The following is a 24,840-nucleotide window of genomic DNA, read 5'->3' on the forward strand; positions in this document are numbered from 1 at the left end:
GAAAGAAAAGTAATCAAAAACAAATAAAATATTATTGCGACTCTACTAATGAAATGACTAATGGTACGATTGCACTATTTTTTTTTATTAAAGCGATAAATAAAGGATCGATTTTTCATAGAGTACCCACCCCCTCCACACGCTTAGCACTACTCCAAAAATAACTTATCACCGTTCCGAAATAAGGAGCACAAATAAAATTACTACTAGCAAAATCTTAACATCCCTAATGAACCACAGTCGCCCAAACTTTGCAGACGAGTCGATTAGTTACGAAGTTTTTCTATATTTCGGCACGGTTCTCATTCTCTTTCGCACTCATTCGAAAAAGGGAAGCAGAGAGGGAGAGAGTACAGAAGCAGAAGCTGCTTTGGTTGGGCCATCAGCAACAATGTATTTAACAGAGCAGAGTAGTAGGCCAGGTCCCGAATGAGACACAGGAGGTGGGTTTCCTTTCCCCTTGGTCGTGCTAGCGCCAAGTGAGTGATTCGGTGGAGACGCATGGTAGTGTGCAGACGACGGTACGGTTCACTCGTTCGGTCGTTCGTTCGTTCGCCCGATCGGTTGGCTCTGGCGGTCGCAATCGGTAGTCAGTATTGGCTTATGAGTTATGCGCGGCGGCAGTCAGTGTCGATGTCGGAAGTGAAGTGATCACTGTCCAGTACCGAGTATATCTATTATCCCGTTGTTCCAAGGAGGATCTATTCAATTTACCATTGCTGTGATTTTTTGTTCGTGTTATGGTTTTTGGTGATACAATCCGTGTCGGTAGGTGATGAAGCCTTTTGTGGATTCGTTAATGTTCTCTCCCTGTGGTGTTGATTGCGCCTAGCATTGCAAGTGAATTCAAGTGAGAAAGCACAAGAGTGGGCCACTTGTTGAACCTACCCGAATAGATTTTCGTTTGCTCCCGCGACCAATTTTAAACTTTCCTGCTGGTGTGTAATTTAAGCTGCTAGCACCTCGAAGAGGAAGCTGAGATGTCGGCGGTGGTGATAACAGTGCAAAAGAAAAAAAAAATGACAACATCTACTGTCGGCCGGTGTGCCCCACCTGTGAGACCGCGTGTTTCACTCTGATTGATAAATTATCTCCGAATTGTTCGCTCTATTTCGGTGACGGTTTGCGGTGGTTCTGCGACGATTCCGGTCGGTTGCCGACCGGGGTAATTGGGCGAAGGAGTGTATTTACCGCTTCGATCACTGCGGAACCGATTTGGCGTGGGTGTCCACGGTGATTTGGCGGGTGCTCTGGTGTAGTGTGCGACTGACGAATCGAAAAAAAGGATTGAAGAGAGAAGACGTAAAATATTTTGTTGTGAAATCTTTCTTTTTTTATTATATGAGAAAACAGTTTTCCGCGTGAGATATGTGCGAAAACAAACCGTTCGCGTTTAGAAAAAAAAGTCGCTTCTACTGTTTATGTTCCTGCTGTTGCTGCTGCTGCTGATGCCATAATACTGTGTATGTCATGTACATTTCTAGTCGATGCCTGTGATGGGATGGGTGGGCTATCCATCGATGGTAAATGGTAGAATGACGCGAGAGATATTTTTAAGGAGTTTCACGTTTGTGAAATGATTCCTACTTCGAAGTTAACGCTAGGAAATTACATCGGTGAACTTGTCCTGTATTTACAGTACATTTTCGATCTAATTAATTTTACCCGCCCATTTGCACGAATTTCCCATTATCTAAAGACACTATAATTAACGCAAAAGTTACGGAGCGTGAAGCGTCTTCGATGATTACTTATCCGTTGACACGGTCAATCGACGAGCACTTTCAAGCCTGCCAAACGTTAATCGATTAACAACGCTCGATACCGAAAATTGTAAAGCAGAAGAAAAAACCGCGGATGAATGTATCAACGAGAAACCCTTTCACTTGTCCTCGACTGTTCGAATAATTCGCGACCGGATCGCTCCACAATTCGAAAGTCACTTCCAATTGGAATGAGCACCAGGTTGCCATTTTTTGTTTGTTTTAACTTTCCAAATAAAAAATTGATAGTCTGACTCTGCCCGGTCATTTGTTCTTTAATGTTTTTTTTGCAGATGGTATTGACGGAACGTGAGAAATCCGTCGTGCGCTCGGAAGTTGAAAGTTTGATACCATTTACCTGAAGAAGCTGAATATTCTGTCCAGCACATAAAATTGATCGCCATTCTTTTTTCCGAGAAAAGGCCTGCAATTGTAAAAAAATGTGATAATAAAGTTGAAACTAAAAAAAACTTTTTCATAGTTGTTCAAGTCGAACTGCTAAGTTTCATTAGCAATTCAATTTGAACTACTTTGCCTTGAAGAGGCGAAGACGTATTTCATTTTCGTAACTTCAAAACTGTATAAGTGTGACAGTCTTTAGTAAAACGACTCAGAAAGTTCGATTCCTAGAACAAAGAATCGCTCAGATAGACAGATTTTCTCAATTTATCTTGTTAATATTGCTTGGTACAGAAGTTTACCGGACCGGTGTTTCTTTTTATCTTTCTTCTAAACAAAACTGACACAGCAAGTGCGCTCGCTCGCAAATTGCCTGTTTGTCGCAAGATTGACGCCCTTAATGTTACGAAATTTGTTGTTTCAGACGACAGATGAAATCGCCGGGTTTTATCAATTGAACGAAAATTGTTCGAGATAGCATGAAATGATCGCGTTCGATTTCTGTTCTGTGTACGATAACTGCGGTTGTTTGTTTATCGTCATTCAATTTGTTGATCACAAGATTGCACTGACAGAGTTGTTTGAAGATTGGTGCGGATATGATTTCCGACCGCGGCCTTTGGAGAGTGCTCGAATCGCTGTTATAAATTCATGTCTATCTTCAAACCGCTTTAGCAACCAAAACCCGAAAGTCCGAGCTCGTGAACTATTCAACTCAGATCGTTTAGATTGAAAAAAATCTGTCTGTGTGTGAGGCAAATTAGGAACATTTCATTGCATGAACAAATCATTCTTTTTAATCATTTCATTTGACAGGTATATCATCTGATAACGTAGTTTAGAATGGTTCATAGTCGAGCTACAAACAATTACTGAACCTATCGACATAAATCATAGTGTCATATACCATTCAACTCAGTTCGTCAAGATCACAAAGTGTTTGAGTGTGGGTATGTGACAAATAATGTCACTCAATTTTCTCAGAGATGGCTGAGTTGATTTTCAAAAACTCAGATTCAAATGAAAGGCCCTCTGGTCCCATAGACTACTATTGAATTTTATCCCGATCCGACTTCCGGTTCCGGAATTACAGAGTGATATGCACAACTATATGAAAAAATACTTTTCTCAGGGATTCTCTATTGAATTTCATGTTCACCTGATTGCGCACTCAGTGTTCTCAGAAATTTCTCAACCGATTTTCACAAACTAAATTGCAAATAAAAGGCTTTGAAATGCTTTAAAAAGTCCCCGAAAAGTTGATCCAGATCCGACTTCCGGTGTCAGTGTTACAGCGAGATAAATGAAAAATCTTCAATTTCATGAGTATTTTTTCAAAAGTGGTGGCGAAACGGGGTGAAAATTTTTATAAAATTTACTGGTAAATTCATATAGTTGGCTGATCTTCTTAGTTAGTTGATATATGAATCAACTTTGGAACTCCTAGTCCCCGGTTTCTGTTTCCAAAAGCACCGAGATAGTGAAGAAAAGCCCCCACCCTTTAACCCGTTTAACCGATTTTCACAAATCTTGTTTCAAAACTTGTCTCATTATCTTAAAAGATACTGCGCAATTTCATTCAGATTCGACTTTCGGTTCCGAAATTAGATGGTAATGAGTGTCGTAAACTTTCAAACCGTCATTCAAAATGACAATGCGAAACCGGTACGCATCGGTCGGTACGTGCTGGTACGGAAGAAGAAAATACCACCGCCTAGCACACAGCGTGCTTTGTTCAATTTTGTATAGCGTGCATGTCACATTTAAATCTAGAGTAACTTGATATAACTGTTTACAAATTGAAAAGGTTATGGTAGTTTATATCCAAAGAAAATTTTTGATTTTATTTGAGAAACAATAATATGAGAAAGGCATCATTACACCACTAGGATTAAATGGATTAAAATTGATGCCCAAAAGAAAAAGATTCTGGCTATACCGGTTTCCAGTTTCTGGTTCCGGAAGTAGTGATCGAATGTTCTAAAACGGAACTTATTTCGATTTTGCCGAGATACTTCAAACGGTTTTCACACATTTATATTTAAAAGAAAGATTTCGGTTTCGGAATTTCATGATGAAGTGTGTCGAAAAATTGTAAACCGTAATATACAGCGACGACGCGAGAAATTCTACTAAATTCGGATCAAAACTGTTTTAATTTGTATAACAAGTAAATTAATGACCACACAAACCAATTTCGGCTGTATCGGTCCTCGGCTTCCGGCTCCAAAAGTACCGGATATAGTGATTAAAAATTACGTTTTCTCAAAGATGACTCGAACGATTTTCACCAACTTAGATTCAAATGAAAAATATTATGGCATCATTGGTTGCTATTGAAATGCAAGTAGTTATTAGGTTAGGACAATCATTTTTGCGCAAAATATTAGTTTTCATCTGTCAAGGTTTGGTTGGTATGCAAGAACGTACCAAACTCTTTAAATTTTAGGAGAAAGGGTTTCGACTGCTTCCAGTCGTAAACCTTCAAATATTGTGGAACGTCTAGTTTGAGTTCCGGTATAGGACACTAATCTTACAAACCAGTTGTTGTATGTTTGAGCTCCGGCGTGGAAGAATTCTTTGTGGGTATTGCCTTTCTCATTAAAAAGGTAAAATAATTACGTTTGAAACCGACTTTTATGACCATTTTATTTCTGCTCATTTACTAATAAGTTCAACGTGGCCGTCTACACATTTTCCAATGAAAAAGGGCTTCATTTCTTCGTTACTGTTTTCTTGTTGTTAAATTCTGCCACAGCAGTACAGGGGTTTTTGTGCCGGTGTGGAGGACGCACCAGCACCAGTAAACAGCGTTTTGACAATATTGTCATGTAACTATCTGATTGTCATACGTAACGGGCGTTTTACACGGAATCCTTATGTCCTGACCGAAAGTCACATAGGAAGGTATAGACTAATTTCGCGGCAACTCGAACAAATGTTGGCCTCAGACCTTCTCAGACTTTAATAAATTTTTCTGGACATGTAGACTGTGTCACTAGAACCCACTTTGCGTTCTTCTTTTTCCAAAATCAATCTTACCTGTGTTTTGAAATGGGGTAAGTTTTTTACCATTTTTTTTTCAAATAGTTATTGTCGAAAAATGATAAATCCTACAAGAAAATTGTCACAAAATCAGTTCAGTTTTTGAATAAAATTACTGACCCGAGACTGATGATCCCAAAGTAGTTTTAGATATCCACTAACTAACAATGTTTATCAACTAGATGAATTTACAAGTGAATTCTATAAAAATTTGCACCTCGTTTCGTCATCACTATTGCAAAAAATTTTCACTTATCACACTGTAATACCGGAACTGAATGTCGGATCTAAATAAACTTTTCGAGGACTTTTTAAAGAATTTCAAGACCTCTCATTTGCGTCAATTGGACCATAATTCAATTCCATGCTTTAAGCACTGATGAGCCAAAGGGCGAAACGTGAAGGAAATTCAAATAAAGTATGTGCTTCTTCATACAAACCGAGAACCCCGAAATGTTTACCAAAATATTTGTTTTGTTAAAAAAAGCTACACAAGCAACATACGACATACATATCGAACATACGACAACTAGTTTGTGAGACCAGTGCCCTATTGGTCCAAACTGAATTTTATTCACTGTCTTTTGAACGAAAACTAAACTAAATTACCAAATCCAATGAAACTCAATTTGTGAGGACATTTTACAGAATTTTTTATAGCTAGTTGCAGGTCGTGCTCTTTCGATTAGTATTTTTTCAGTTTTTTTATTCGGAAATTAAACGAGTTTTGCCAAATTCACTATTAAAACACGTTGTTGTAGAATTTCTAATTTTCGACTATTGCTATCAGTAATAAAAAGTATTGGTAAAAAACGTTTAGATATTTTTTGATCTGTTTACGTTTCGTCTTTGACTCATCAGTGCATAGCAGTTCAAATTGAACTGCTTTATGCAAAACTCGGCAGTTCAATTTGAACCGCTAAGCAGACGTAAAGTTTTTGCTATTTACAGAACACTTTTTTTCTTTGCATCGAAATTCAATGTCTATACTGACGTGCCGAACGAAAACGTGTTTTCGACTCTTTCTGGCCGATGCAGGTTTGGTCATTCAGGGGTTAGTCAAATTTTGTTTAGCTCTTTACAAAAGATAATCTAGAAAATGTTGGAAAAACAAAACATTCATAGTGGCTTCTTGTGACAAAAAGCGGCTCAAGGAAGATCATGCGCACGCACTTTTCTAACGTTATCTTCCATATAAACTGATAGGTTGTTTGCATGCTACGCTCCACACGGAACTGAATGTAGTCAATATTGTTTGTCTTGTTCAGTTGAAGCAAATTCACAGGGTTGAGATCAAGATGCATTTGCTTCTCTGAGCAAGCCTTCAAGAGCCTCGTATCGAATGTGGCACTGCCTGAAATCAACAACAATTGTATATCTTCGTGGTGAATCCGGTGCCAGTAGTATTTGTTTATTCGGTTTACTCATTTCGAATTAGTCCTATTGTCCACTACACAATGCTGACAAAGTTCCCAGACGTTGACGGAGTGTTTGACCGACTGTCTTAGATGAAATGTGAAAGTGAACTGAAGCAATAGCTGTTTAGGCTAAACATCGTTGAATCCTGTAAAGGAAATGTAATACCAAGACTTTATTTTGCTATTTGATAATTTTTTTCTGAACTTTCTAGTCAAATTACGAAAACTCCCAAAAATATAAACTAAAAAAACAGTTTTCGCTTACAACCAATCAAAACTTCCTACCGAAAGGTCGTTTTTATTTTCCTCATTTCAGGATTTACCGTACAAACCTATTAACTCGTTCCGCATGTGTGAAAGCCGCCCGTAGACCACCCGGTTTTGTAGCAGAATCCCTAATTACTGTTACGCGTGGTTTCCTAATGTTTCATTAGGGTTTGACCAACAGTCGAGTTCGACATCTCTTTCATTGTCTGTGTCCAACGTACAGAGTAAATCCGAGTACTTTAAAAGACAAGAGCAATTGATTACCATTCAAATTTTTAGTTATTGGTTGAAAATGACAGTTACTGATTATGAATCATGTGCTTCAAGGACTTCTCACTTTGATTTGAAAATTGTTTTTAATCTCATGCCGCAACAAATTTAATTCATTATCATTAATTTCATATGAATATAATACTTCCCTAATGAAACGAAAAATAGTAGAAAATTACTCCAATCTAAAGTGATGATCGTCCAAATACAGCAAAGGTTGCTAAATGAGAGCCACATTCCGAACCTAAGCTCCGTGAGTAAAGTTGAGTGAACAAGTGGCGATTGCAGAGTTGTAAACTGGCTGGACCTAAATAGGCACGTACGCGAACTTCATGACCTTACGGTTTTTTTTCTTCTGTCCAACATTTAAAGAGGTGTTCTGACCATCCCCGAGCTTTACGATTGTAGAAATGATACACCTTATTCCGTTCACCGGAGCCTTTTGCGTTTTAATTTGTTTTTTTTTTGTTTTTTTTTGTCTTGATCTCGGAGATTTTAACGCTTGTCATTGACGTACTGAATGTCTTTATCTTTTTTTGGAGGAGGCTCCGAGAGCAGCAAATCAAGACCAACTTCGGAGTAGCCGAGTGACGTCAGTTTTGTTGGCTATTTGCGCTCAATTATATACAAGTCGGTTACATACTTGAACCGTGCGCGTATTTTCGGAGATTGGCATGGTACGCACACAGTCGAACGGGGAGATAATCGACGAAAAACGAATGCCAACAAGAAAAAGAAAACAAGCAAAAAAAAACGACATGACTCAAGTCAACGGTGCGAGTTCAGGTTTCGGCGGCGACGTCGGTTACGGAGCAGTTCGATGCGCGAAAAATGAAAACAAAATGTGTTAATGTTTCTCCATAAAAATGGGTAGCAAAAACAGCAAAAGACGAGCCCCTTTTGAACTTCTGGGGCGATTGGGTGTTGTTTGTTGATGGAACAAGCTGTTTTTGGAGACATGTTTTGACTTCCTTTTACAATAATGACGCATTTCGGAATTCCACTGGTGATTCTTTCGCATGTATTTTTTCTATAAATCAAACCAAAAACTAATGAATTTTTTACCTTTAACATTTCCTTCCGACGATTGGTTTATTGATTTTGATGAGCACAAGGAAGCTTCCTAACGATGCAAACCACTAAGTTCCGAAAGGTAAAAAGCTGATCAGTTTCACGTGAATATTTTGTTACTGGGGTCAGGGCGGAACTCCTTCGATAATAATTAATTTGGGCATTATTCCCCCCCTGCTCATCGCTTACAAATACTGAACAACATTTCGCTCGAACATTATTTGTAAGATTTCCCCAAATTAATTTAATTACTCATCGCGGATGTCCGGTCCAAAATATTGCACACTCGCACGCACACGGACGCACATACAAAGGCTCGGATTGAAACTCAGAAACACCCGCATCATTGCAAATTGATAATTTTCCCCATCTCCAATCCCATTCCCCACCGATCAGTACCGCAGCAGCCAACCAACGACTTAATAAGCTGACGAAGTCGAAAATAAAACAGGGGAAAAATCGCAGCAGTATTCATCTGTTTTCTCAGTTCGTCAAGCACACATTTGCTCAATTTCCAAAGTGTCCCAGTTCGGAGCCACCCCCAAAGATGCTTGTACTGGCCACTAGTGGTGGGTGGAGTTTTTCTTCTACTCCACCCGAAACGAACGAAGCGTGTAAAGGTATCTGCCTCAGAAGTTATGAATTGATTTTTCGCAGCGACTGAAAAGAAGCAAATTGACGGACGAAGATGTATTGAGTTCCATGACGGTAGCCTTCTGCCAGCCAGTGCTTCTGCCTACCGTTCCCGGAAACGCCCAACGGTTCGCTAATGGATGATGCGTAACATTTCCCCGGTTCTCTGAGTATCGGCATCGAGTTCGCACAACTTGCGTTTCGCAATGGGAAACGGCGAAGGAACAACATTCCCGGCACTTTCTAGCCTTGGGCAATAGCATTTGCCAGCCATCGCTTCGGTACCGGCACGCACTGACGATTATGTTGATGATGTTGATGCTGCTGCTGATGATGAAGAAGATAAAGATGACGTAGAACTGGAGCTCGAGAGCCTGGTTGAATATTTTCTTTCGTTGTTCTTTCATCCAATGTAGCGTTAGATAAACATTCGAATTCCAATCAGGCTTGAAGGTTATCCTAGAAATTACTCAATTTTGATGTCTTTTATGGGTCCGAAATCAATACTTTCCGAGTCCAAATATGAGTGCTAGAAACTCCGTTTCTCTGTTCTTGGCATTGCAAGGTGTATCAGGTAGTTTTGTCAAACGCAAATTTCCCAAAAGACATTTCCCTGAAATAATTTTCTTTTGTTTTCTTTCGATTTATGCAAAGCTCTGTAAAGCTAGGGTCATGCTATACTAACAGTTCGGCTGGAAAGTTCGTATCGTTTAATAGAAACACACATTTTTTGCCAAAATTCGTTTTTATTATTCAACCTAATTGCCATCAGAGGCGATACAGCGATTATAGCGATCTTCCAACTTTTCGATACCATTTTTGTAGTACGATTTGTCCTTTGCCTTAAAATAAGCCTCAGTTTCAGCGATTACCTCTTCATTGCTTCTAAATTTTTTACCAGCGAGCATTCTCTTGAGGTCTGAGAACAGGAAAAAGTCACTGGGGGCCAAATCTGGAGAATACGGTGGATGAGGGAGCAATTCGAAGCCCAGTTCGTTCAATTTCAGCAAGGTTTTCATCGACTTGTGACACGGTGCATTTTCTTGATGAAACAAAACTTTTTTCTTCTTCAAATGAGGCCGTTTTTTTTTAAATTTCGTCCTTCAAACGCTCTAATAACGCTATATAATAGTCACTGTTGATGGTTTTTCCCTTTTCAAGGTAGTCGATGAAAATTATACCATGCGAATCCTAAAATACAGGCGCCATAACCTTACCGGCCGATTGTTGAGTCTTTCCCACGCGGCACCCATTTTGCACAAAGCTTTCTCATATCCAAATATTCGTGAATAATATGTCCAACACGTTCCTTTGATATCTTTAGGGTGTCAGCTATCTCGATCAACTTCACTTTACGGTAATTGAAAATCATTTAGTGGATTTTTTCACGTTTTCATCGGTAACAGCCTCTTTTGGACGTCCACTGCGTTCATCGTCTTCGGTGCTCATATGACCAGTACGAAATTTTGCAAACCACTTACGAATTGTTGCTTCGCCCGGTGCAGAGTCTGGATAACACTCATCAAGCCATTTTTTGGTATCGGCGGCACTTTTTTTTCATCAAAAAGTAGTGTTGCATCAACACACGAAATTCCTTTTTTTCCATTTTTTTCACAATAACAAAAGTAGCTTCACTCAAAATGCAATATCTCACAAACCAATAATCAGACAGCTGTCAAATTTATACACGTATCTTTTGAAGGTTGGTACTAACTGAAAATTGTATGGATTTAATTCTAGTGGCGCCCTCTCATAGAAACGATACGAACTTTTCAACCGATCTGTTACTTGGAATGAATGAAGTCTCGGGCCTCCCACAGATAAGACGTGAATAATTTCGAACAAGCCTCTAGATGGCCCAATACCAGATTTCATGACACTAGTGTTTGAATAACAGCTGATCTTGTCAGACGAGTTCTAGTTTTCATCAAGCTATGAAAAAAGACGAATTTCGTATTCATGGATAAAAACAACAGTGAAATTGAATAATTTGATTTGATCCCTCGTATTCTCCAGACCTGGCCCCCAGCGACTATCATCTATTTCCAAACCTGAAAAGGTTTCCTAACCTGAAAAGGTTTCCAAACCTGAGAAGGTTTCCAAACTTAAGATGCTTTCCAAACTTGAAAAGATGTTAGACCTGGAACTTATCATTCCATGTAGTATCTGGACGTTGGTAATCAATTCTACCCCTTTAAAGGAGTGGGTATATCTTGATGATCCGACTGGGTTTGAATCTCAATCCTGAACAGAAGATCAAATAATTTTCTGACCAAAAATAAAACCCCTAGAGTTCAAACAAACAAACGTCAGTGTTTAGTTTAGCTGGGATTTTATTCAGTTTTTCCAGCTTCCGCTTAAGTGCTTCACGATTATCGTGACAGTTAGCCAAATCTAACTAGCATCATTTTATATGGTCGTTGTGTACTTTGATGAATGGTGGAATGTGATTTTTTTTATTCGAGCAAAGCAAAGCAAAGTCTTAGCGTTACATTTCTTTTGTGGAATTTGACCTATCTGTTTCAACAGACTTCGCACCCGATTCATAGCGTACAGAATCATTGCATGACTAGTACTACGATTCTACTGACACTAAGAATCCTTCCATGTCGGGGTTCGAACATATGACAACTGGCTTGTATGACCAGCGCCCTATGCATTGCACCGCCGATTTTTTTTATTCGAGCACTCTTTCTGGTAGAGTTTCGGGTTCATGTGTAACGAAAATAAAGTTTTTTTTTGTCCGCAGCTGCCATTCGCTTGCCAAATCAGGAATTTTCGATGAGCCGAAACCGAAACGTAAAAGAAGTGGAATTATTAGCTGACGGAAAGTTCTATACACTCTACTGTACTCAAAACGGTTTTAATACGAAATTCGCGCCAAATCGAAATCGGAGTTAGTAGCGCCCTCTCAGATTTGAATGAAAGTATCTGGACATGTAGACATTGTCAGAAAACGTCACTTTGCATACTTTGTTTTTCCAGATTTTGTTTATTTTTTTTTTGTGATAGGGCCGATCTTTTTACCATTTTTTTTAAAATAGAGTCAAAAAATAACATCCTACAAAAAAATGTCGTACTATTGATTTTCACAAAATCAGTCCATTTTATAATGAAAATACTAAAAAAAAACTCCTACACTGATCAAAATCAATTCCAAAAATTTTGAACAGATTTGAAAAAAAAACCAACTCTTAATCCACCTTGTGGTGTGAAAATTCCCTTCTCTTGCATCGAGACAGTCGCATTAAAATATTTTTGCCTTCTTATTAAGATAATTTTTGACACGAATTTGGGTTCATTTTTTACACCGATTTATTCAGATTGATTCGAGCAGTTCACAAAGGTATGCTTCAATGTGCATGTCACATACATTTGGCGTTGCCTATTTGTATGAGAAGAGTAATGCTGATCTAAAAAAATGCATGTTGTCGTTTACGGCACTTATACTATTATGTCTACGGACCCAGGAATCACAGCCATTTGAACTTCGAACTTGATCAATGGCCCAATAGTAGCTTCCATACTAGACTTGTTTCCCCCTAAAAATGCCCTAAAATCCTTATCTGGTACAAAATTTCATCGAAATCAAATAAAAAATTGTTTATTTTTTTGAAGGGATTTTAAATTTTTGAAGTCGTTTTTCTTTTTCACTATACGACTCGATTGGGGATTTTTTAATTTTATGAGAATTACATTTCTATAGTACAAGACTTTTTGTACGATTTGTAATTTCTAGACTATAACTGTTTGAAAAAATAGCCCTTTTCAAAACACAGTTTGTAACAATCTGGAATAAAAATAAAGTTTTCAAAATGACTTTTTTGTGACCAAATCTACATATCCTGAAAATTTAATCCTTAAAAGTGCAATGTTGTTTTGAAACAACATGCCGGGAACATCTCATATTTCGTATTCACGCGTTTCATGCACAGTTATATCGAATAAAGAATTTTTAAAAAATAACATCGACCTTACGCTTTTAAGGTTTAAAATCTGAGAGGCAGACATTCGTTCGAGTTTGCGCTAAATTCGTCTTATGCGTTACAAGTGTCAGTTTTCATCCGTTGAATAAGGTTTTATGAATATGTATCTTGGCCACGAAAATTCTATGATGAATTACGGAAATTTAAAAAACTGTTCTAAACTTCGTGTTCTGTTCCATTGCCTCGGAGATATAATTTTTAATGCCTTTGATCAATACTAATTTTCTTCTTTTTCCCCCAAATTTATGTCTATACCTTATGATCAAAAAAGAACCGGAATTTTTAATAAATTTTTTAATTATCACCTTCAAAGTACTCTCCTCCTGTGGCAATACATGCATGCCAACGCTTGGTCCAATTTTTCAAACAAGTTTTAAAGGCCGCCGAAGGTATGGCCTTTAGTTCACGCAGCGAATTCTCTTTTATGGTCTCTATGGTCTCAAAACGCGTTCCCCGCAATGGCAATTTGAGTCTGGAGAAGAGGAAAAAGTCACACGGGGCCATATCTGGAGAGTACGGTGCTTGGTTGATGATATTGGTTGAGTTTTCGGCCAAAAACAACCAATGCTGTTTTTGAATGAAATTCAGCTTTTTTGGCACCAGCCGAGAAGTGACGCGTTTCAAACCCAAAACTTCAGTTAAAATGTGTTCGGCTGATCCATAAGAGATGCCCAACAACACAGCAATCTCTCTAATCGGTACAGAACGATTTTGCAACACGATTTGCTTCGCCGATTCAATGTTTTCTTCAGTAACAGATGTTGTTGGCCGGCCAGGGATCTCATCATGATCCAAGCTTGTACGACCACCTTTGAAGCGTTTAAACCACTCGTATGCCTGTGTTTTTCCTAGACACGATTCACCAAAGGCCTTTTCTAACATTTTCAACGTTTCGGAACACTCAAATCCATTTGCAACACAAAATTTGATGCACGCACGTTATTCTAAATTTTTATCCATTATAAAAATCGCCACACGAAAAATTTTCAATTTCTTTGTATAGACGCCAAACAAAAACTAATCGTACGATATGCGTCAAAATTTGACAGAATGTGTACAAAAGTGTTGCCAAAGTTGAGAGAATAAAAGTTTACCGATTGGACAAGCGCGGGAATTTTAAAATTAAAGTTTCGGTTCTTTTTTGATCATAAGGTATATGCCAAAACGAGTTGAATATTGTGAATTCGAAGTATTGTCCACGTAAAACTCTAATAACTTTCTCATTTCCTTTTTTGACCGAAACTGCAACAGGTGGCCGAGTGTTGTCGTGATGAAATGTTTTTGGATTTCTGCCTAGTCTCATATTCAGGCTGTACTATGTCTCTGCAATGCAAACTGTGTTATCGCTTCGAAACCCACAATTTGAACCTAGGTCCTATAGGTCGAGTGTCACATATATGATTCAACTCAGTTCGTCGAAATCGTTACAAATAATGTCATTTGATTTTCTCGAAGGTAGCGGAACTGATGTTTTCATACTTTTTTCATTTAAAATTTGAGATCTTTAGGTTCTATTGGTAAATTTTTCTATATCTTCCAGTTTCTATTTTCGGTTTCAGTAGAATTATTCAGAGTAGAATTTCATCAAAATTGGACGAAGCTTTGCCCCAGTTTTCTGTATGGCAAATAATTCATTGTGAATGAAGAGACCAATTTGACCCAAGACTGATTCTTGCAATGAGCGGATGTAGTTTTGTTTGCATTTTTTTTTCAAATCGTCTCGGAAACTATAAATTGTTCTAAAATTGTATCGAAGAAGCAGTAGGAGGAGGTCTATTTAGCGTTCTTTTCAATTTTTTACGTCATTATAAGGTTAGCCTTATTTTGTACTTAGGAAACTTTTTTTTAATTTTCGTTTTGTGTCGTCTTCAACTCGTCAGGGCATAACAGTTTATGCTGAACTGTTATGTCACATAGCAGTTCAATATAAATCTCTAAGCAGACGTAAAGTATCTGTTATTGTTAGAAAGCAAAGCCTTGGTATTACATTCCTGTAGTGGTGGAATTTGACCTTCTGTTTCAACAGACTTCGCAACCGATTCAGAGTGTACAGAATCATTGCATGGCTGGTGCTACGATTCTACTGACACTATAAATCCTTCCAGGTCGGGGCTCAAACATACGACAACGGTTTCGTAAGACTAGCGCCCTATGCATTGAACCGCCAACCCGGGATGTCATTGCCAGAACACTTTTTATTTTGCACCTGGAGTTCAATGACTTCAATGCCATTGCAAACGAAAACTTATACTGGCTGATTCAGATTTTAGCCTTATTTTGTACTTAGGGCACATCAATTTTAATTTTCTTTACGTTTCGTCTTTGACTCATCAGTGCATCATATCTGAATCGGCCAAAAAAAGTCGGAGCTCTGTTCGTTGATTTGGATACGGGGCTCAAAATTCGCCCTGTGAAAGAATGGGTAGAACTTGATCGTGAATATCTCAAGTTGTACTAAACGCTACAGCATAATTTTTCTCCATGTTCTCAGAAATATTTATATCAAAAACTAGCAATTTATGATTAAAATGTCAACCGTGTGGGATAACCTTAAATTCTTCAAAAGCCGAGCTTTATGATACTTTTGGTAAAAATGAGGAATGTTCTATTAAATTCTAATACTGAATTTTAAAACTGAATTCAGAGCTTGGATTACCTAAACTTCCAGGCTTAGAATTTAGTTTAACACTGCAGTTTCATTTTTCCAGATTACAGGTTCAGAATAAAAAACTATGGCTCTGGAACTGAATCCTGATCAAGAATTCCGATTTAGGATTTCAACTTCAGAATTCATGACCAAAATTTAGGATATGAATTATAGATGTAAATTCTGAAACTGAATGTTAGATCTGAACTTCAAACCTGAATTTTAGAACTGACTTCTGAACCCGACTTCAGAATTTAACTCCGAAATTCAGTTTCAGAATTCGTTTCAAGAATTCCGAATCGACATGCTGGAACTAAATTTTGAACATTGATTCTGGAGCTACATTTTTAAATTGAATTCAGCTCCTTTATTAAGGTTCAGAATTCAAGCCTAGAACTCAATTCTAAATTTGAAACCTAGATTCTGAAAATGAGTTCAGTTCAATAATTCGAGAACCAATTTTATGGAATGGAATCTGGAACTGGTTTCTTGCCTAAATTTTGGAACTGAATTTAGGTCCCTAATCGAGATTCGAATTTCAAGGCTCTTAATCGGGATTCGAATCAAGAATTCCGATTTAGGATTTCAACTTTAGAATTCATGACCAAAATTTAGGATATGAATTATATATGTAAATTCTGGAACTAAATGTTAGATCTAAACTTCAAACCTGAATTTTAGAACTGACTTCTGAACCAGACTTCATTTCAGTTTCAGAATTTAACTCCGAAATTCAGTTTCAGAATTCGTTTCAACAATTCCGAATCTACATGATGGAACTAAATTTTGAACATTGATTCTGGAGCTACATTTTTTAATTGAATTCAGTTCCTTTATTAAGGTTCAGAATTCAAGCCTAGAATTCAATTCTTAATTCGGAACCTGGTTTCTGAAAATGAGTTCAGTTCAATAATTCGAGAACCAATTTTATGATATGATTTCTTGATCTGGCCTTCGAACCTGAATTTTGCAACTGAATTCTGAGCCTGTTCCAGGTATCGAATTTAGTTCTTGAATTAACAATCTACTAATAGGAACGAGTATCCGTAAAATGTGAAAGAAGAATGTAATTTTTATTCGTATTCATGTTCTTCAGTTATGTTTGTGACATTACCCACCCGTCTTTTTTCATTCGACCTGTCAGTAAAGACATTGCACTCCTGTGCAAAATAACTTCAACAGAAACTTTACGTCTGCTTAGCAGTTTATGTTGAACTGCTAGGTGGCATAACAATTCAACATAAACTGTTTCGCCCTGACGTGCCAAAGGTGAAACGTAAAGAAAAATAAATAGTCATGAAAAAATTGGGTGCTTTTTTCGAGAATTTCGTGTTTTTGCATGCACTTTCTTTGAAACGTTGTGTCTCGGAAACTGTAAATTGTATGAAATTAATGGGAAAGAAGTAGGAGGAAATCGATAGGGCACTCTTAAACGAAATGTCCACGAAAAAATTATAGGATTAATCAATACTTAGTATTAATTTGACTAGTGTGCTTTTAAAAATGAACAACTTAGGCATAGGTAAAACTATAATTTTGCTGTGAAAAATAGTCATTTAAACACTAGAATATTACTCTATAAATCAAAAGCAATAGATTTTCTCATAGTAAACCAAACCAGTGATAGCAACCCTACCAGCAATATTTGCGAATCAACAGTCCGATTGAACGCTAGATTCGTTCTGGTCGTCTGGTTTTTCGCACTGATACTTTCGATTAGCACTGGAGATAGCATTTTATTATTGCACTTGACTAAGTGGCGCCTCCTGTTAGCACACCGGATCAAAGTTACTAACTACAAAACTAACAACACCTGTAGATCGTCAGCATGATTCGCGGTTGTAGTTAGAATCCATATCGCTAGCGTGTGAGTGTGGATTGGTTGAGTGACAATCAAAAATGCAACTGCAAATATCTCGTTAGATCATACGTTTTTATGGGATACTATTTAGTTTTGTATTTTTTAAGGTCTCAATTTTTGTTTAAGTATTGGTCATGACCAAAAAGGACAAATTGCATCATCCGTTTCCCATTTCAATTTTAGCTTCACATTTGTGAGGAGCCGAAGCAAAAATTCATTGAAAATTAAAAAAAAACCTTCATCGCATAAAGGGTTCATTAGATTGATTTGGTATTTTCAGCCATGTTTCAGGTAAATTATTTGATCGGGCACCCCTAAGTATAAACACTTTTTTATAAACTGATTTTCACCCACACGGTATTAAAACCCCTGAATAACTACTTTATACAAAATAGTTTTTGTGTCAAGTACGATCAGGAATTTTCATTTTGTGCAATTACTCAAAACCGGAGAACATTTTCATAAAACACATGCAGCAAAGCAGTAACAGTAGAAGCCGATGTTTTTTTTTCTCGCATGGGTTCAAACCAGTCGACCAGTTCGATTCAGCACTTTTATAATCCACCTCGAAATCTGATCGCATTTATCGATTGCCAAATGTGAAACCAAATTGAGTTTATCCTTACAGTGTGCAATGAGTGAGTAATTGGAGAATCAGGTGCAGTGTTTCAAGTGATTGGAAGCAGAAAAAAAGAAAAGATTGCTCAAATATTACTTTGTAGTATCGAAAAGTGTCGGATAGTGCAATAAAGAAAAAGTTGTGTTATGCAGCCGTCCGGCTCCCGTATGACATGAGTCGGTAGTTGGTGATGGTCAAACAGAGGTCAAGCTGGATCCTCCAGGCAAGTTGTGCGACAGTAAACAATGCACTGAGCAGTCCAACTCAGCGGCTGCCGAAATGAGCGTTTCGCCCGGATATCCCCCGAATGACGGGGCTGCCTATTCCTCGCGGTACTACCATGGAACGCGGCACGATTACTTGGACGACGGTTACCTCAACTATCCAAGTGGTTCTGCCGGGGGTTTCCGGCATCACCAGGACGGCAGATACAATTCCTCGGCGGTCGATTGCTATCCGCCATCCGCCGTTGGAGACGCAGGGAATACGTCATATAATTACTCTCCGTCGCAGTATGGAACCGACAGCCGGTTTAATTTTCCCGCTAATCATTCGATGGCCCCAGCCGGAAATCTCGGTTCCGCCAGCTTAAACTATGGTTATCCGCTGTCCTGGTACGGTAGACCACCCCGGGCATATCCGATACCGCCGGAGCACATGTACAATATGTACAACTTCAACAGGTAAACTATTTATGAGCTAACGTTGGAATTCGGTTGCCAAAGTTTCTGGAATTGTTTCAGCGGAATCGTTGTGAAGATAGCAAAACAGTATGCATATTTTAGCAGTTAACACTAACGAACTGGAACAAACGGCCGATTGAAACCGCACTCATCCTCCGTTAATTGGACAATATCTCTATCTTTGCTGAAATATGAATTGTGATGCGAATTTATACTGAACCGAAGTTGGCTGAAACAATCCTGCCATAATTTTTTTTGTAATTTAATTATTAAATTTCGAATTGCCAATTTACTCCCCTGAATGTGTTTTGCTTGCACATATAGTCTGAAAGCTGCCCGCCCTAATGATTGACGACTTCCAATGTGTCTTCGGATGTACCAAACAAACTCACTAGTAGCACTCATCAGCTCATTGCGCTGACCCATCGCCTAATTAAACCGATTAGCTGGTAAACGCAAGGTAGGGTGGATGAATAGTTCGAATTTTGCGGCTACAGTTAAAAACTTTTCGGTCAGGAAAATTCCGATGCCCCGGAGTTTTGCTCATTCGAATTGCATTCAAGGTGAAATGACTGCAATAATACTGCTTCGTTATCAATGATCTTCTTATGAAGTTTGGAAGTAGTCAATAATCCAAGGAAGCTAAATCGAGCGAATAAGGTGGATGGGAAAGCAATTGGAATATGGAGTATTGTTTTGTAGGAACTAAAATCGTTTTGTTATAATGTGAGGCCTCTTCGCAGTGATTGCGACCTTCTTACTTGATACTTGATGGGCTACAATTCGTTGTGAAGGGTCTACTCGCCGAATAAAGAAATCTTTACCACTTCCGGCATTCGTGTCATGTGTCAAGTCCAGCATAGCCTGCCGTGTTTTATCCGCTTGAGGGGCAACTTATAATCTTATGAAAGCTTCGAAACGCCAAATCAGTTTTCTTCGCTGTCGTTGAGCTGAAATTCAAGTGTTATAGTAGTTTGTTTGATATATTATTACAAATAAACTGTTTTTTTTTAGATTCATCCAGCAGTAGTGGCGAAAAATGCTTTTGCGGTTATCAAACAAGGCTGTTTTTCTAATATTGTAGGTAGAACCAGATCAATATTGTTCTCTTTATATAATGTGTACTACATGAAATGAGAAATCCCAGGCCTAACGAAGAAAAGGTCGATTTTTTACTGTGAAAACTTTTATTCTTCAGTATAATCTCCATCTAGAGCGATACAATTGACCCATCGGTCTTCCAACATTGTGATGCCTTGGAAAAATAAAAAAAACTTGTCATGGCCTTCAAAATAGGCTTGCGTTTCTGCAATGACTCCAGCACTCGACGAAAATTTCTTTCCGTGGTGAAATCTTTTCAGGTTCGCAAATAAATAATAGTCGCTGGGGGCCAGGTCAGGAGAATACTGTGAATGGTGAACCAATCCATACCGCAAATCATTCAATTTCATTGTTTATGTTTTATCAGGACACCAAACTCGTCTTTTTCCATGGCTTAATGAAAAATAGAATTAGTCCAACACGATTAGATGTTATTCAAACACTAGTGGATAGATTGTCATGAAATTTGGTACTGGACCATCTAGAGGCTTGTTCTCAACAAAAATATACACGTTTCGAAACTATTCACGTCTTTTCTGTGACAGGTTCGGAACTTTTCATTCCATGTAGTACAACTCTTGATCCACGTGACACCTCCAGATGCATATTTCTTATTTACCATCGAGAATTGTTCGCATGCTCTCCGATCAGTTTCCTCAAACTTCCAGACTTCAAGGCTATATAGAGTAACTGTACTTGCACAACGCGACTTTCGCCTTCGTTTGCAACTCGTTTTTCCACCTCGCGAACAACATCCTTATCATACGTTACTAGTTTTACAAATTCATCCACTTTATTGCCACCTAACACCATTTCACTACTGTGCCTAAAAAATTATACTATATTATTGAATAAAAAAAAACACTTCTCTACCACTATCACGTTTTTCCTGGTTTCGTCTTTGACTCATCAGCGCATAACAGTTGTTGCTAAACTATTACGCCAATTAGCGATTCAACATAAACCACTATTCAGACGTTAAGTTATCGATACACAGAAAGAAAAGATGAAACTTACACGACATGTAAACCGATAGTACTATGAAATAGACATCTGTTGAAACGAAAATCTGATTTAAAACCATGTTTGATTTAAAATTACATTAAAATTCATTTAGTTTTTCATTGAACAAGACTGTATATTTACAAACCGCTTCGGTTTGTAATGTAAATTTTCATTAAATTGCCTGCTCCAAATATGTGCATGAAAATAAATGTAAAATCACAACATATTTTTATCTGTGTAGTATTTTGGTCATCTGAAGGAACGTTAGCTCCATAATATCCTTATACATCCAACTTGAAATTTCAAGTTTCTCTTATCGCTGGTTTAGTGTCTTTTTCGTGCACATGAGTTACAGTGCCATATTCACAGATTTTTCTATAAAACTACAGATTTTTTCATCTATTTCGCTAAACAGATTCTGCGTCACAGATAACTGATTTTTTCAAATTTTAAAGATTTCAAACTTTCAAAAATATTTCGGAAACTTCCAGAGTTTTAGAACGTTTCACAAAGATTTTCTCAGGTTTAAAATGGAAATATGCATCACAGATGACAAACAGATTTTTCAAGTTGAAGCACAGAATTTAAAATGACAGCTTTAATGAGTTATTGCACAGATTCAAGAAGAGAATAAATTATTTAATTTAGCTCTGAGATATGTTACTCTCTCTGTCACGTCACTGTGAGAACTTGCACACGTTCAGGAGAGTTTTCAATAGCTTATGCTTATGGTAGTTGAAAACAAATTGCTGTCTCAGTTGCAACGTCGAAGCGGTTTTATTGATGAAGTTATTGACAGGCTTGCTCGACGTGCAGAGCGCCGAATTCTTCTAGTATAATGATGATACGAAAACGTGTAATGAAAAATAAAAGTATTTTGTTATTTCGTTGTATTCTAAAACACAAGCGAACAACCATTTCTCAATTTTTATTTTTCACCTACAACGAACTGTTTTATTTGATATCATCCCGTGAATTCTGTCACGAAACACCACTGGTTCAAATATGAATGAAATTTAACGCTTAAATGAGCCATGCTGTTTTGAAAACAAATTTGGCGTTTGATGCAAAGTTATTCCAAAATAAGATTGCAAAAATCAGCCTTTTATTGTATTATTTTATTGGTTCTTACGTAAAGAACTTACATTACATGATCAAGAAATCATGTCATAATTTTAGTTCTAGAACTATGGAACTAAACTCATTTTCAGAATTTTTGTTTCGAATTCGGTTCTAGAACGAAGGTTCTGAATTCAGAAAATAAATTCTGAAACTAATTTTAGAAATTAAGTTCTGAAACATAATACATTAATTAATTTCTGGTTAAGAAGTCAATTCTAAAAATCGGCTTCAGAGTTCAGATCTAAAATTTAGTTCTAGAATCCAGATCGAAAATCCATGTCATGAATTTTGTTAGTGAGTTCTGAGGTTGTAATCCTGAATCAGAATTCTGGATACGAATCCCGAAACCAGCTCCAGAATTAGGAATTAGGATTCAATTCCAGAGTCATAGTTTATGATTCCGAATCTGTTAATCTGGAACTGAATTCCGAACCTGAAATCAAGTTTAGGATTCAGGCGGACCAGAATACAGGTTCTGAACTCAGCTTTTGAATTCAGTTCTAGAGTTTTATCCAAAATTCGGCTGCTGCTGATTGAAGGTGTCTGCTCACCACGACATCCGAAATGCGAATGACAGCTTGAGGTAGAACGCCATGAAGGAGGTTTGTTGCTACTGATGACCACGACGTCCAGTGTCGTTTAACGTACTAAAAAATAAAATTTTTTTATCAAAGATTACCTTTTTCACTCGTCTAGTAGGACATCCGGACTGATATGTGCCTGACTACTTCAAACGTGTCGGCTCGGGTACGGGAAATGCAAGCAAGTGTGAAGTGTGATGTGTTTTTCTCATTGTTTCGAAAAAATTTGAGAAAACTTAGTTTTTGAGTTAATTATGTTTATCTCACGCTGTTGAAAATTTAATCACACATTGCTGATTATATTTCTTTTTCTACGTTTAGTACAACTCGAGATATGCATGATGTTGATAATAGCATGAAGTTCATAAAAGTAACCTGTGTACTAGACACGACCGATCCCGATGACAATAAAAACGCACAAGCAACCTTCTCTACGGCATTATCGAAACATAGCGAGTGCCAGTCGGTTCGATACTGAGTGGATAACAAAGTGTATATTTTCCCCATCCACTCTGCGTGAAGGCAGATGTTGACTGAGCAAAAAAAATGTGACAGAGCCTATATTTATAGATTCTGTTTTGTGCGAAAGTTCATACTGTGCTGAACGGTGGGGCATTTTTCCATACGTGACGCGAAGCCTCCCTTTACCAACCGAAGCAGAACTGCTACTGAGTGAAATGCGAGGTGTAAAGCACCGATTAAAATTGTCGGACTTGTTTGAAGATTCAAGATGATGACATCATTTGACATGTTGTGATTGTGATTTTCAACGGTTTGCTATTGAAATACTGAAACGAAGTTGCAATACATGTTTAAGTTAAACATTTCCGAATCATTTTCATCGTATTTCGAATTATTTTCATCGTATTTCATCGTTTTCACTTTTAAGAATCACATTGAAGGAATCCAGGCAAAGTGTAATAAATATATTAAATGTTTATATCCTCTTATAAACAGAAATTTTTAGTTCTGTCTAAAGAACCAATTATAAATTTATAAACAAATGCAGTACCAATTTGGTCAAGTCAATGTTTCAAAGGTTGCAGAATAAAAGAAAATGATTCTGAAGCGTCCCCTCTGGTTTAGTACGAATGAGTTACAAAGGCTCACAAACATAGAACCATTAGATGTAATGTCACATAATATTATAAGCAAATACTGACAAAAATTTATGCAATCTTTAAATGAATCGATTCACTCTCTGTATTAGTTTATGTTAGTTTTACAAGGTTTACAATTTTCCCTACAAAGATCACAGAATTGCGAAAGCAAAATTTTTAATGGTAATAACCAAATCATGTATATAATAGGGCTGAAAAGTTTCCACTTGTGACTGAACACCCAACTTAAATCGTAACAATTTAAATTTGACTCATATTGCAATAACTAATACATTAAAAAAAGAGGGTCGATGACTGAGTTGAAAGTGTAATTTGCAATATGAGGCTACACAAGAAGGCAATATGATTGCTTCTAGGACATGGTTTCCACATGTTCTCGGGTTCGGATCGGGTACGGGTCAAGACCTTTATTTTTAAACGGATACAGGTCATCCTCGGGTTCAAGAATTCTCATATAAAAATGGACGGATTCGGGTTCAGGGAAAAAAACTGTTGCGTGTTCGAGTTGGTTACGGGTAACGATTTCTATTTTCAAGAGCTGAGGCCAGTAGTTCGCGTATAACCACGTGTCTCGCTCTGCGTATCACATTTATCTCCATGCTCTCTCGCATATGTGCAAAATGTCTCTCGATGGGCCGGATGACCAAAAAAGTTTCGATATTTTCGGTAACAAGTTTGGATAAAATGTGTCTGCATCCAATAAAGCTACCACTTGTTTGGCAGCCTTGCTGAGCCGATTTTTTTCGTTCTCATTTTTCGTTACGTTTCCAGGAAACTGGAGCAGAAAAAATGGCGCGTGCATAAAAATCGACTTACCTTCACAAAAATAACATTCACTTCATTTTCATCGCGGCAACATATATGTTTTTATGCACTAGTCACATCTAAATTAAATTATCTAAACTCTAGGATAGATTTTTGATGCATGCCTTTGAAGGCGAGATATTCAATGAACAAGTTGAAAGTTGGCAACTTTCAACTTGTTAAGCTATGCAATTCTTCCTTCAGAAAAAAGACTTTCGCGACCGCTAAGGTCAATGAATTATTCTGAAATTATCACAGAACAATCTAATTTTCTAAGAGATTGTCAGTTTCTCAGTCAGTCAGTGTCTAATTTTCTAAGAGATTGTTAGTTGAGTTTTTTTATATTCGTTATTATTTTATATGTTTCTGAGAAAATCAGATTTGAAGCCTGAAAATAGCCCTCTAAAACACCCTAAAACACACTGGCTTCAGACCTTAATCCTG

General features: G+C 37.6%; 1 protein-coding gene across 7 annotated transcripts in view; it reads left to right on the forward strand.

The window, feature by feature from the left end:
• LOC131434996 (circadian locomoter output cycles protein kaput-like) overlaps positions 1-24,840 on the forward strand; it is a 184,956-nt gene that overhangs the window by 77,199 nt on the left and 82,917 nt on the right. The window contains exons 1-2 of one of the 7 annotated variants that reach the window (XM_058602414.1): positions 527-1,302; positions 17,989-18,662. The exons of 3 other annotated variants lie outside the window; for them this stretch is intronic. In XM_058602414.1, the coding sequence (XP_058458397.1) occupies positions 18,259-18,662 (404 nt within the window). In that variant the 5' untranslated portion in view covers positions 527-1,302; positions 17,989-18,258. Of the gene's footprint in view, positions 1-526; positions 1,303-17,975; positions 18,663-24,840 lie in introns of those variants that run through there. 3 more of the 7 variants (XM_058602415.1, XM_058602417.1, XM_058602413.1) reach the window with 3 other exon arrangements.

The sequence above is a fragment of the Malaya genurostris genome, chromosome 3 (assembly GCF_030247185.1).
Source record: "Malaya genurostris strain Urasoe2022 chromosome 3, Malgen_1.1, whole genome shotgun sequence".
NCBI lineage: Eukaryota > Metazoa > Arthropoda > Insecta > Diptera > Culicidae > Malaya > Malaya genurostris.